At 37.5% G+C, this 15815-nt stretch overlaps 1 protein-coding gene across 1 annotated transcript; it reads left to right on the top strand.

Moving 5' to 3' along the window:
* Window positions 1–11978: 11978 nt before the first annotated feature.
* On the top strand, window positions 11979–14276 carry LOC125865406 (cytochrome P450 CYP82D47-like). Its single transcript, XM_049545600.1, has 2 exons — window positions 11979–12966; window positions 13650–14276. The coding sequence occupies exons 1-2, from the start codon at window positions 12031–12033 to the stop codon at window positions 14274–14276; spliced, it is 1563 nt and encodes a 520-aa protein (XP_049401557.1). The 5' UTR covers window positions 11979–12030.
* Window positions 14277–15815: the final 1539 nt, after the last annotated feature.

The raw sequence follows: 15815 nt of genomic DNA, 5'->3' as shown, positions 1-15815 counted from the left end.
ATGAGAAGAACTATACAACTTATGACCTCGAGCTTGCAGCAGTTGTGTTTGCACTTAAGATTTGGAAACATTACTTGTATGGTGTTCACGTAGATGTGTTCACAGACCATAAGAGCCTCCAGTATTTGTTCAACCAGAAAGATTTGAATCTTTGCTAGAGAAGATGGCTGGAGTTCCTTAAAGACTATGATATGAGTGTGCATTACTATCCTGGTAAGGCCAATGTTGTAGCAAATGCTCTTAGTAGACTATCGATGGGTAGTGTGGCATATGTAGAGGAAGAAAGAAATGAGTTAACAAAGGGATGTTCATAGACTTGCTCGTTTAGGAGTTTGTCTTATGAGCATATCAGATGGTGGTGTAACAGTTAAGAATTGGTCAGAATCTTCATTAGTAGTGGAGGTGAAGGAAAATTAAGACAGTGATTCGATATTGCTTCAGCTAAAGGGTACAGTTCATCAATAGAGAGCTGAGGTTTTCTCCTAAGGGGGAGATGGTGTGCTTCTCTATTAGAGTCGATTATGTGTGCCTAAGGTGGGTGAGTTGAGACGGCAGATCCTTGTAGAAGCCCATAACTCTAGATATTCTATTCATCCAGACGCCACTAAGATGTACCATGATATGCGGGAAGTCTTTTGGTGGAATGGTATGAAAAGGGATATAGCGGATTTTGTGGCTAAGTGCCCAAATTACCAGCAAGTGAAAGTAGAACATCAGAAACCAGGAGGTATGACTCAAGAGATCGACATTCCTACTTGGAAGTGGGAAGTGATCAACACGGACTTCATTACAGGTTTACATCGTACTCACAGACAACATGACTCCATTTGGGTGATAGTTGATAGAGTCACTAAGTCTGCGCGTTTTTTGGCTGTTAAGACTATAGACTCGACGAAGAACTACGCCAAGCTTTACATTAATGAGATAGTGAGGTTGCATAGGGTTCCTTTGTCTATCATCTCAGATAGAGGGTCCTCAGTTTACCTCTCATTTTCGGAAGTCATTTCAGAAGGTTCTTGGTACTCAGGTTAATCTTAGCACAACATTTCATCCACAAACGGATGGTCAGGCAGAGTTCCAAGTTGATGATTGGGTTTTCTTGAAAGTGTCACCCATGAAAGGGGTGATGAGATTTGGCAAGAAGGGGAAGCTCAGTCCTGGAAATGTAGGCCATTACAAGATCTTGAAAAAGGTTGGTAAACTGGCATATGAGTTAGAGTTACCAACAGAACTAGCAACAGTGCATCCAGTTTTTCACATTTCATTATTGAAGAAGTGTGTGGGTGATCCAGCATCTATAGTACCTTTAGAAAGTATGGCTGTGAAGGATAGTCTCACTTATGAAGAGGTACCAGTTGAAATCCTTGATCGGTAGGTTCGAAGGTTGAGAAACAAAGAAGTCGCTTCAGTCAAGGTTTTGTGGAGGAGTCAGTACATGGAGGGAGCTATTTAGGAAGCAAAAGCAGCCATGAAAGCCAAGTATCCTTACCTCTTTCCTTCTGATTCCATTCCAGCTTGAGGTAATAATCCCTCTTCAGTTTTTCAATCGTTCATGCACAGTTGTGGTCTTAGCATCATGTTCCTTCAGTTTGTGCTTGCATTTTCAGCGTATTTGCATGTTTTTGGAACTTAGTTCAGTCAGAAATCAGTTACTAGTGTTTAGTGGTAGGGGTTGTAGCTCTCTCCCTCCTTTTCAGCTAGTTAGTCTTCATTCAAGGATGAATGTTCCCGGGGGGATAATGTAACACCCCGTATCCAAAAACAGACCTTGATGCAGATTTCCAAAAGTTACAAGTGCAACCCACGGTTGCCACCTACACAAAATAGGGTGACCCACGGCCCGTTCTGGTGGTCTGTGGTTCACATCTGCAACCCTCCCCAGACTCAGCCCCAAAAATCTTGCTAAGTGTTGACCCATGACCGGGCCCACGGACCGTGGTCTGTGTCCGTGGATCAGACCACCCTATTTCAGCCTCTAGTCATGACTGATGGTTGACCAGCACGGACCATCAGTCGATCGACGATCCATCTGTCCCGTCCGTTGGTGACCCCGACAAAAGTTAAGTCAGGTGTCTTTTGGTATTTTCCTTATGCGTTGGACCCCTAAACTATGTCGTTTAAACCCTAAACTACGTAGGTTTGGTCAACTTTAGCCTAGAAACATAACTAAAACTTACCTAAGTCAGATCATTCATCAAAACTTAGAAAAATTAGAGCGTAAGAGGAGAAAGAGGTCAAGAACCCTAGTTCAAGAACACAACAAAGTTCCATCAATTCCAGCCTCGAAATCGAAAGGTTTCTCCGTGGAATTCGTCACCAAGTATGTGGGATTTCACTAGTGGGTTCCTTTCGCCCATTAGGTCCCTAGATTTTAGTCAAAATCTTAATTCCTTTGATATTAACTAGACTTAGGGTTTCTTGAATGTTAGAATTGTTGGGTGTTAGCTGTTAGAATGATCCAAATAGTATTATCATGAATTCAGTATCATTATTGCCTAGGTTCATGCATAAAATCAGAACCCTAGCTATGTAGTTCTTTTAGTTCATGAATTAGACATGCTAGGCCAGTTAATTCAGTTATATATAACATGCCTTAGTTTTCGAATGCATTATTATCAGTATATTAATGTTGCATTCTCAGTTTACATGTCAGTATTTTGAGCTATCCAATATTACAGCATTTCAGTCATAAGGTGTTAATTACTTTATCAAATGGGAAGCTTAATACCGAGTAGACTAGGGTCATTCACCCTCAAGTCCAAGAACTACATGTCTCATAGGTTGTAAGCCCTCTGTGGGTATCTTTTTTAGTGATCACGCCAGCATGCCTCTATACCTCTGACAGGGTATATTAGGTCCTCTTGATGGGGCATATACATCAGACTCCATATTTAGCTCATGTGGTTTCATGTCGGTTATTATTAGCTCCCTTATAGTTCAGTCAGATTCTATTGTTTTGACCATGTTATCAGTATAGTTCAGTATTCAGTCTCAGCATGTTATAAACTTGGTCATTGCATTCAGTTTAGCCATGTTAAGTATTTTTCTAGTATCCTTATCAACTTCAAATTATATCATTATTTTATTGCTTGTCCAGTTATGTTATTATTCAGCTTTACTTTATCATGCATGCTCAGTACCTTTCAAGTACTGACGCATACTCTACGCTACACCTTCTTGTGAAGTAGATTCAGGTCCTCAACCGTCAGATCACGCATAGATCGATTCCCGATCTTCAGTTCAGCAACATAAGTAGTGAGTCCTCATTCTTCGAGGACTAGTGACACGATTATCTTTCTTGCTTTTAGTTTTAGTTTCAGTTTTTCTAGATTTAGCTGGGGCATGTCCCAACACTTCTAGTCAGTTTAGAGACTTATTTCAGAAATAGTTGGTTTCAGCGTTAGTGTTAGAGTTTGACTGTTCATTTGTATTCAAACTCTCAGTTTCTTATATTCAGATTTAGTATATGGGTATTCCCCAATATTTTAGATTCTTATATGATTTAGCTTCCATACAGTTTTTATTTATTCAGATTACGTTAGTATGCTAATGATATGCCAGCAGGGTTAGCTTGGGGTCACTCGTGATCCTAGGTCCGTGTCTGCATCCAGGGGTTAGCCTCAGGACATGACACGAATGAATGGAATACCTCGAACCATGGGATTTTGTCAATAAATTCTGAATCAAGTCGCCCACTCTAGGAACACAAATCCTTTCTTTAAAACTGAGTATGCCTTCCACATCAAAAGTGGTCTCTTGTGCCTTGCCAGACAGTGTTTTATTTTTGAGCTCTTTCAAATGCTTTTCCTCAAACTGTGTGGCCATGATCTTCTCAAGGAACGTGGCCCTTACTTCAATGCTAGCTAACACCCCACCTTTCTCTGAGATGCCCAAATGCATGAACTTAGACTCCAAATGTTGTATTACTTGGATACCACTGCCAAGTCTAAATCATGTGTTGGATAATTCCTCTCATGCACCTTCAACAGTCGTGATACACAAGCTATAACATTCTTATCCTACATTAACACAATGCCCAAACCCGAATGTGAAGCATCATAATAAATTATAAAATCTTACCTTCCACCGGTAGTGCTAGAATAGGTGTTGTGCTCAAAAGAGTCTTGAGCTTTTGGAAGATCTCCTCACATTTTTCAGTCCATTTAAAAGGTACCTCCTTTTTGGTCAAATTTGTCAGATGTGTGGCAATAGAAGCGAAGTTTTTCACAAACCGACGATATTAGCTTGCGAGCCCCACAAAACTTCTAATTTTAGTCACAAAACTTGGCCGGACCCAATTCTTAACCGCTTCAATCATTTGGGGTTCTACCATTACCACTTCCTGTGAAACTACATACCCAAAAAGGCAACCGAAGTCAACCAAAATTCACACTTCGAAAATTTTGCATACAACTTTTGTTTCCCAAGAACCCCCACAATGATACGAAGATGGTTGGCATGCTCTTCCTCACTTTTCGAATAAACCAAAATGTCATCAATGAACACTATCACAGCCGAATCAAGAAAGGGTTTGAACACACCATTCATCAAACTCATAAAAGTTGTAGGCGCCTTTTTCAACCCAAACGACATAACTAAAAACCCATAGTGCACATAGCGGGTCCTAAATGTCGTTTTTGGTATATCTTCAGGCCTAATCTTTAACTGATGATAACCAGACCTTAAATCAATATTAGAGAAAACTGATGCACCCTACAATTGGTCAAAAAGATCATCTATCTGAGGCAATGGATACTTATTTCGAATGGTGACCCTATTCAATTGACGATAGTCTATGTACATTCTCACACTACCATCATTTTTCTTAACAAACAAGACAAGAGCACCCCAGGGTGAAGCACTAGGACGAATGAATCATTTATCAAGAAGCTCTTTGATTTGAGCTTAAGCTCTCTTAATTCTTCCGGAGTCATACGATATGGAGCGATGGAAATGGGACGAGTACCAGGTTCCAAATCAATGCAGAAATCTATATCTCTATCTAGAGGCATACCAGGCAAATAAGTAGGGAACACTTCTCTAAATTCTGACACCATGGGAATAGACTTAATAGAGGGAGACTCAACCTCCACATCCCGAATATGAGCCAAATAAGCCAAAACAACCCTACCCTACCAGTTTCATATCCCGAATGAAGGATATGATCTTAGCTTGCTTAGGCTTGTACACTCCTTCCCATTCTAACTTTTCCCTACCGGGGATCTCTAGAGTCACAGACTTAGTATTACAATTTAACACAACATAATAGGGGGACAACCAAGTCATGCCTAAGATTATGTCAAAGTCAGTCATATCCAAAATCACCAAATCACCCCAAGTCTGAAAACCAATAAACAAGATAGGACAAGCATGATAGACATAGGTGACTATGACAGACTCTCCAACGGGGGTAGAAACATGGATGGGGGCATCAAGTATAACACAAATCACATTAAATTCTAAAGCAAATCGCACGGACACATAAGAATAAGTAGAACCCGAATCAAGTAACACATTAGCCATCTGGTCACATACAAGAATAGTACATGTGATCACTGCATCAGATGCCTCTGGCTTGCTTTTGCCCGAAAAGGCATAACACTGAGCCTTGTCATCTTGACGGGCAATTTCCTTGCCTGGTTGCGTCATACCTCTGCCTGCGTTACCATTTCCCCGACCTCCACGACCTCATTGATTTCTTCATCGCCCACCTTGTGGATGCCCTCGACCATTATTACCATTTCCCGTGGGTACCACTGCTCTAATCTGCTGCTGCGCGGGGTCTAACATGCATGGGTGGGGACAATCTCTCCTCATATGCCTAGGTTCTCCACAGTTATAACAAGTGCGATCAAAAGATGGTCTGCTACCCGCTGAAGGTGCGGCTCCCTGGCTATCTTGAATTATATTCTGAGGTGGAGTTCCCGAATAAGTACATGTAGAAGCGGACATGGCAGACTGAATTGGCCGGGGGGCAAGTGCTGGCCTACCTGAACCTCTGGAGTAGGAACCTTGAAAGTTACATGTATTCTTAGCTTTCTTAGCTAATGCCTTGGACTAACCGTCTCGCCTCACCCCCTCTACTTTCTTCACAAAATCGGTTTCCTCATTGAAGTTTTTTCCTGCAGAGGTCACATGAACAGACAATACCTACAACTCTGAATTTAGTCCCTCAACAAACAAGCCTCTCTTCCTCACTAGTCACCAGTTGCGTAGCATATCTAGACAAAGAATGGAACTTAGCCTCATAAGCAGCCACAATCATACCACCTTGCTCCAAACCATGAACTCATCATTCTTACGATCTCTTAAGGTCCGGGGCACATACATTTCCAAGAACAGAGCATGAAACTGGGTCCAAGTGAGTGGGGGTAAAGTTGAAGATCTACATTCCACATAAGCTCTCTAGCACTACTTAGCCTCACCCTGAAGTTGAAAGGTCACAAAATCTACTCCATGCTGATGGACAATTCCCAACTTATGAAGCCTCTCATAACAATCTAGAATGAACTCATAGGCGTCTTCACTCTCAGAACCATGGAACACCGGGGGTTTGAATTTCAAGAATTGGTCAGCATCTCATGTTCATTACCAGTCATAACAGGACCCAGCAAAGGACGAAAGAAAGCATCAGTACCTACAGTTCCACCCACATTGGCGATCATGATAGCAATATGGGGACTGGCGGGAGCTTGAGTTGCTTGAACAGAGGGAAGCACTCCAGGACCAACTAATCCTTTCAAGAACGACATGATTTGTTGAGCTAACACTAGGTCTAGAGGGGGAATACATGTAGCCTCATCATGCACATATTCCTCTTGTCCAATATCCTCCTCATTCTCAACCTCAACATTCTCCTCTATCTCTTCATGGTGCGCATGAGGATTCTCATTTATGGGAGCGTTCTCAACTGGTGCTCCATTCCTAGTAGGTGCTACCCTTCATCGGCCTCTTCCCCTTGCTCTTTCTCTACCCCCTGCCTCAACCGTGACCTCTTGCTACGGATTCCTTAGCTAGCGCATTGACGGGAGCTACGAGCTTGATGTCGTTGAACCTAGTGTTAACCATCTGCAGACAGAAGAGTGAAGGAGATCAGATACTAATTTGCATCACCAGATACCAATTGGAACCAAGTTATAGCACGAAAGGAGAAAAAAAAATAGAGATATTTCCTAAAGTCTCTCGAAGAAAAGTACAGATGTCTCTACACCGTTCCGCAAGACTCTACTAGACTCGTTTTGGTACATCGAGATCAACGAACCAGGGCTCTGATACCAACTATGTCACTACCTAGACCATCGTGATTGGCACCTACTAACCCTCCGGTGGGAGAACCATTACTACAACCCAACAAACCATAAAACTACGCATTTAAAGATATGAAAGCAGGTTTAAATGCAGAGTTAAAGTAGAGTTCCCATAAACTCTAAGAGTTTAACAAACGATTGCGAAAATAATGCCTAGAACCTGAAAGTCAAAGTACCAAAACTCTAACAAGGAACCATAGTCTAAAGAAATGGGTACAACCCAACCTAAACGGGAGAATTATCTAAAGAACTAGTCTAAGTCCGAAGAAATGGACTAAACAAAAGGAGAACTCAAGGCAGCCCGGAAGAACCGGCTCACCCTTGAATTCGATGACGATTACTGATCTTCTAAACGAGGTCTGTACAACATCATAAACATCCATACATCGAACATATACAATATCACTATCATTTCAGGTTCAATGTACTATTCCACATTCTCAACAATAAGTGTATGCATAACAAGTCATTGGTCCTCTCATGGAACCCATACCCAAACAGTTAGTGTATGAGATCATGGCACCTGTTCCAAGTTAGTGTGTCAGATCGTGACACCCGTTTCAATATTTATGTCGGTACGTGACATCCAATCCCAGTTAGTGTGTCGGAACGTGACACCCGCTCCATTCAACATAACACAATAACAATCACAGTGTACATTTTTACAATCATACTCATTTATGACAAGTGTGATCAATAATGCAACATTCGCACACATACATACATGCAATATAATGAAGAAAGTACAAACATATATCACACAACATGAAATCACAACCATCACCTACCTCAAACAAAGCTTGAATCCCCTAAGAAACTAGATTCTTTTCGCTTGTTCTTAGTCTACAAACAATCATAATAATGTGAGGATCAATAAACAAGACCTAATTACCTGGATTATAATCAATAACATCAACCCTAGGTCCAACCCTTGATCTCCATACCCAGATTAGGGATTTTTCCACCATAAATCCCAGATCAAAATCCTCCCCCATCAATAATTACCCAAGATACTAAGTTCTACGGATTGAAAAATGGATTCGGGGAGTGAAAACCTTACCTTTAGCCTCAAGAATGGTGAAAAACTGTCAAGAAAACACCTGGGGTCGTTCCTTAGCTCTCAAAGTCAAAACTTGCAAAATAAAACATTTTTGGGATTTATTTCCGACTTAAGTCATGTCTGCCCCGCCACAACTGTCCTCACCCCGCTACAGCGGCCCCCCCGCCCTGGCGGCACAAATCCCACCATAGTGGCTTGCACGAAAACATAGAGCTAATTTAAGAGTTCCAAATCCCCATTTCTTCATCCCACGACACTCAGAAAATATTCGTTCACGCTAAGATCAATTTTGGGAGTTCTATTCGCCCGAATTCGATTCCGTAAAGACGTACGGTTTCCTCAACGTTTTAGTTATCTACCCATATGATCAAATTCCCAATTGGATCTCCCATTTGTTACCAGATTTTCCTAGACCTCACTGACTCCGATTTCGTCCAAATCTGGACTAGGTTAGGAAATTTTAAGATACTACCAAAAAGTTTTTTGGCCCAAAATTTTTCTCCGTTGGCTTTTCTATAACGACGGGAACAGATCGTTACAGAAAATTTAAAGGAAAATATATATATATATTTTTTAGCTTGATAGAGTTTGAGCACTCCTTTTTAGGAGATGTTGAAAATATCTATTTGGTCGGGTCCACCCATAAGGGGTATTTATTTGCCCAGTAACTTGTCCTCCTCCTCAATACTTGTTCTAGTGTATAAATACATTATTATAGGTGTAGAAAAAAACAAGTATTTCAGAAACAATCTTTCTACCTCCAAGAGGTAGTGGAAAGATCTGCATACATTCTAGTCTTTCCATACCTCACTTGTGGAATTTCGTCGGATATATTGTTATTGTTGTGTTGCATATTAAATGATGACTAGTGTTAATAGAGAAAATGCTCGTAATCCCTAAAGGATATGTAGATTGTAGACAAAGGGAGTCTATCCTCTTTTTGAGAATTCTCGACGACAGATGACACGAGTCGTGGTTGGCTGCAGATCTGCTTTCTCTATGGAGAAATTCATAAGTCTCCTAAACTAGTATTTATGATTGAAATACTACAAGTTATTTTCGATAACCCTCATAGACATCGGAAAGTAAAAAAGAAAAAATAAAAACAAAATAATAATGTACAAAACAAGTGTAGCAGCAGATATTAATACACATTAAAAAAAGAAACTACGCGATACCTAAATCATACTATAAGAAGTACAACACTACTAACCTAATCCTCAACATGTGTACCTTTATATCAAAAATTATTTTCTAGGTCAACTAAAGTGTTATTATGTCTTATCTAATCGATCACCTTCCTCCGGTTCTTCTATATATAACTCTCATATCTCCTAATACAAGCAACCTTTCACACATCCTCACTAACACATCTTTGCACCTCTTTTTCACATGTCTGAATCATCTCGATGTCAATTTTGTTATCTTGTCCTCCCAATTGTCATTCACACCTTTTCTCGTATAACTTTGTTCTTAATCATATCTCTCCTAGTATGCCCACATATTTATTTGAGCATTATTCTATCCACTCCCTTCCTTTTTCCTACAATTAGGGATGTGCAAAAATCGAACCAATCGATAAATCGAATAGAAAAAAATTTGGCATTGGTTTATTGTTATTGGATTATTGAGTTAACAAATTTATATTGGTTTTATAAAAAAAATTATTAGATTATCAGTTCGATTTTGATTTTTAATATTGGGCTATTGGGTAAAACGATAAATCATTAAGACTGTAGTAATTTATTACTTTACCAATACATAAATAATAATATCAATGTCAATATCTTACTAGTTACTGTCTTTTCCCTTTAGCTTTCAATTCACACTTCAGAGTAATTTTGAGTTAACAACTTCACATTACACAAAACGTCAAAACCTAAAGTAAAAGCCATATTTTTCTTAATTTTTCTTTGTGATACACTTGTATAGATCTTTTCCTATTAGTTATTATTATTTCTATTATAAGCATTTGTAAAGTTTCATTAGAGAAGTCATATATTTATTTTATAAGCATTTTCTTCTTGGTTAAATTGAAAATCGAACCGTGAAAGACCAAAATCTATAAATTGAAAATCGAAAAAAATATCTTATTGATTTTAGCATATTTAAAAATCGAAAATCAATAAATTGAACCGAGAGTACATAAAATCAAATCGAACCGACCGATACATACCTCTACCTACAATAGCATTCTTGACTGACAAATATCCTATATAATAATATTGAATAGACCATCACTTTGCAGAACTTACTTTAGTCACACGAATTTGGCAAACAGTCATTGCTTTCTTATTATCTACAATCACGTCTTCTTATGCATATTCATTGGTTGTTAGGGGTGACAGTGGGGCGGAACGGATGTGGGGTGGAGCGGAGCGGATTTAAGACTATGTGAGACATGACAAATTTAAGGCTATGTGGGGTGGCGAGGGATGCAGGGCGGAACGGGTGAAGTGGTTTGTTAAAAAACTAATGTGGGGTGGCGAGGGACACGGGACGGGTGAAGTGGTTTTTAAAAAACTAATGCGGGGTGGTGCAGGTCGTGGGTCTATGTGTTTTTATGCGGGTTCAAACTTATTTTTTAGGCTTTTTTCATGTTATAAGAGTGATAGAACATTATCTATTAAGATAGTTTCTTTAAAGTTACCAAAATATTCAAGATAGTAAATGAAAATGGTTCAATGAAAACTAATATAATTTCTTACATGCTTCCTAATTGACCTCTAAAAATAAAAATTTAAGTGATATCTATTAAATTAATACAACTTAATGAAAAAATGAATTTATTTTTATGAATTTTATTTTTAATATCAAACTTAACTAGAAAAGAAAAATATTAAAAAATTTATGCGAGACAGATTTATGCGAAATGGGGTGGGGTGGGTTGAAAATGAAAAAATCATTATGCGGGGGGATTAAAATTCTTGGAGATTAAGCTCAATCCGCCTCGCCTCCACCCCATCCCTATTGATTGTCAATTAAAAAATATTGTGGGCCTAACTAGATTGATTGCCACAATATTGTGTATGAATATATTTAAATAAATTTATTTTCATCATATATAAGTTAAATTGAGAGGAATAATAAATTAATCTTTACACTATTCAATATCACTGCACCCACATCACCCAATATTTCTTGTAGATTCTTCATAATTGTCAAAATCAGAGTGGTCGCGGACAAAAACGTCCACAAGGATAATAATAATATCACATGTCATGAGATTGGTTTATTCGTTTTTATAATTATTATTATTACACATACACCTCATTTTTCTACTTCCAAAAAACTGATCGAATTTGATTTGATATAAAATTTAAGTAAAAAAAAGAAAAATTAAATTTTGTGATTCTAAATTAAAGTTATAATAAATGTATTAAAATACTCTTTAATCTTACAACTTTAAACATCCTGAAATTAAAATGTTGCAAAAAAAAATCATTCTTTTTTAAACCAACTAAAAATAAAAACAAATCATTTGTTTTGAAATGCAAAGAGTACTATATTTAGTCCCAAAATTATTTTATTCCATTATTTTACTATAAATAATGGAATATAATATCCGATGATATCATAAAATATTTTTATCTATCCTATTTCACCAACCAAACGAACCTTTTAACAATCTCTTGCAATATACCTCCTTTTTTTGAGTTGGTAATGGAATATCATTTAGAAGCTATTTTAGGGGTTTTAGCCTTTGTATTCTTGGCCATAATCTTATGGAGAAGATCAAACACACTCACTACCAAAATTTTAGCCCCTCAAGTCCCGGGAGCATGGCCTATTATAGGCCATCTCCGTCAACTAAGTGATATTGATAAAAATGTCCCATTTGCTCATACATTGGCCGCGTTAGCCGATAAATATGGACCTATTTTCACATTGAGAATGGGGATGTATCCTTACTTGATAATCAATAATTGGGAAGGAGCTAAGGATTGTCTCACTACTCATGATAAAGATTTCGCGGCTCGACCAACCTCCATGGCTGGCCAAAGCATTGGTTACAAGTACGCAAGGTTCACTTATTCTAATTTTGGTCCTTACTATAATCATGTGCGCAAGCTAGCCTTGACACAAGTACTCTCGAGTACTAAATTGGAAAAGATGATGCGCATCCGTGTTGTTGAATTGGAAAATAGCATCAAAGACTTGCATTCTTTGACACAAGTAACAAATAAGAATAATGAAGTGATCAATATATCTCAATGGTTTCATCAATTGACTTTAAACACAATTGTGAAGACCATATGTGGGAAAAGATACAACAATATAGAGGAGGATGAGGAGGCAAAACGTTTTAGGGAGGCTTTTAAGGGGATCATGTATGTTGTAGGACAAATTGTTTTGTATGATGTAGTGCCATTTCCATTATTCAAATATTTTGATTTTCAAGGGCATATAAAATTGATGAAAAATATCTATAAGGATTTGGATTCTATTCTTCAAGGTTGGTTGGAGGATCATATGAAGAAAAAGGATGTGAACAATGATGATGAAGATGCCATAGATGCTATGCTTAGGGCCACAGATATTGATGAATTCAAAGCCTATGGGTATTCTCAGGCCACTGTCATCAAGTCAACTGTCTTGGTATGTTTATGTTGCCATTCTCATGTACTCCGTTCACTTTTACTTGTCTGTTATATTAAAAATATTTTTTTATTATTATTTGTTCATTTTTAGATTTATTTTCATAAGTTATCCTAAGCATTAGTTACTTATTTTCTAAATTATTTTTTAATACCTAACTAAATATCAATTATTACCTTTGTCTCAATTTAAGTGTCACTTTTCATTTTTCGAGAGTCAAACAGTTTAAGTTTTATCGAGAATTTGTGCATGGAATCATCAATTTTGGAAATGAAATTTATATATTTGTAAACTACGTAAAAAGTATTATAAGTCATAATAATTGACAATTCAAAATATTTAAAAGATATATGAAAAATTTATAATAAAAGATAAATTTGTTTGATCTCGAAATCCGAAAAGTGTCACATAAATTGAAACGGGATGAGTAATGAATAAGAGTATTGTAATAAAATAAAGTCAATCATTATTAATGGGAAAATTCTAAATTGGAAAAGTAAATGTGAGCACCGGGAGTAATTTCAGTCGGAACCTATTTAAACGACATAGAATTTAAGACTAAAATTAAGTGTTTTGGTACTTGTGATCTTAAATATATACTCGTATGTCATTGTAATCATCATTTATTAATTTCCTGATTATAGCAAATTAAATAATGTATATATATATATGTGTGTGTATAGAGTTTGATCTTGGATGGCTCAGACACAACAGCTGTTCATATGATATGGATAATGTCCTTATTACTGAATAATCCACATGCTATGAAACAAGCCCAAGAAGAGATAGATGCAAAAGTGGGTAAAGCGCGATGGGTTGAAGAAAGTGACGTAAAAAATTTAGTGTACCTTCATGCTATCGTTAAAGAAACATTACGTTTGTATCCACCTGTTCCTTTATTATTGCCACACGAAGCAGTGCAAGATTGTAAAGTGGCTGGTTACGACATTCCAAAGGGTACTCGTTTATATATCAATGCCTGGAAAATACATCGCGATCCTAAAATTTGTTCAGAACTTGAAAAATTCATGCCTGAGAGATTTTTGACAAGCAAAGCAAGTGTAGATGCTCGTGGTCAGCATTTTGAATTCATTCCATTTGGATCTGGTAGACGATCGTGTCCAGGGATAAATTTTGCAACCTTAGTAACACATTTGACATTTGCTCGGCTGCTTCAAGGTTTTGATTTTAGTAAATCATTGAATATTCCAATAGATATGACAGAAGGCGTAGGCATTACCTTGCCCAAGGTAAATGAAGTGGAAGTTCTAGTTACGCCTCGTTTATCTTCTAATTTTTATGTATTTTAAAAGTGTAGATTATCTGGTATGGATGGAATAATTGATGTTTTTCGTTGCTTGAATAAGTGTGTAACTTCATATAAATGAAAGACTGCTTATTGACTTCTAATCTTCCCATGTCGTGAATATTTTTATTTTATTACGTGGATGTCCACTTAATGTAATTTATTTTACTCTCAATAACTATTCACCATTGACTCCCATGTTATATTCTGAAGTTTTTGATGATTTAACAAACTGTTAAGGGACATGATCCCATGAAAGACTGAGAGCTCCAGACATAATGAAAAGGACAACATGTAAGGTTGCCACCACTAGTACAACTGCAGTGGTTGGCGCGCGACTATAGAGGAACAAAGCCCTTGTTCATCTTATATTAGTCAGTTTGACAAGGGACAAAATCTAGTTTTTGCATTCCAGAATTTCACAAGCAAAACTCAGTCTCTCAAGAAAAATATTCTCATACTTAGCAAGGGACCTTATCGAGTGATCTACTGCAGTCCTTAGTTGATTATATGAGATTATTGTTTTGCATTCTAAGTTGTAAGATCCATTCCTGTGTTATAAAGGAATTAGATCATTTCAGTTGTAGTTATTTCTTGAAGTTGAGTTGTTGCTAGAGTTTACTATTTCAAGTTCTTGAAGTCTATACTAACTAGGGTTAGTTGGTGTAGTGGGTAATACAATTATTGTTTTATTTATACGTAGCAGCGGTGTTACAAGGGGTAGGGATTAAGAATTTAATTCCTAGGTTGCAAGAGCTTGCAATCTTAACCTTGGCTCTTTTGAAATAATGGAGTTGTTGAAATTCTGTGAGACATGTCGTAGTTTTGTCCTCCCTTGAACAAGGAGATTTCCACGTAAACATTTTGTGTTTGTTATTCTTAATTTTTACTTTCTGAACAGTTTTTTATGTGTCAAGAGACCTGGTCCATGAACTTGTTATGGACACATACAAGCCATCAATGGTATCAGAGCGTGAACTCTCTATACTATTAACACTGAGAGAAGATCATGCTTAAGAAATGGCTGCTCCACCTAACTTGGAAAAAGGACAATCAACCTCGTTTCAATGGTCAGTTCTATGGGTGGTGAAATATTTGAATGCATGATTATGTCATGGTTGAAGACGGTGAACTATAGGACATCATCTTGGATGATACTCATATATCCATGTGAATGAGGAGAAAGAAGGAGAAGTCACCGGACTTGTTCCTAAAACTCAAAGGGAATACAATGAAGCTGATAGAAAGAAGGTATATAGAAAAGAACTACAAAGAAAAGTAGCTACTGGTCCATGGCATAGGACCAAATGAGTATAATAGAATCTCGGCATGGTTAAAAAGCTATGGGATTGCTTGAGGACTGCTCGTGAATGAATTAGTAAAGTAAAGGAGTCTAAAGTGGATATGCTTACTACTCAATATGAAAATTTAATCATGAAGGAAGGTGAAACTATCCAAGAAATACATACTAGGTTCACCTCTATCACAAATGAACTTTGTTGCTTAGGTGAAGCTATCCATCCAAGTAAGCAAGTCAGGAAAA

The sequence above is a fragment of the Solanum stenotomum genome, chromosome 5, assembly GCF_019186545.1.
Source record: "Solanum stenotomum isolate F172 chromosome 5, ASM1918654v1, whole genome shotgun sequence".
NCBI classification, from domain to species: domain Eukaryota; kingdom Viridiplantae; phylum Streptophyta; class Magnoliopsida; order Solanales; family Solanaceae; genus Solanum; species Solanum stenotomum.
This window is presented reverse-complemented; position numbering and strand designations above follow the sequence as displayed.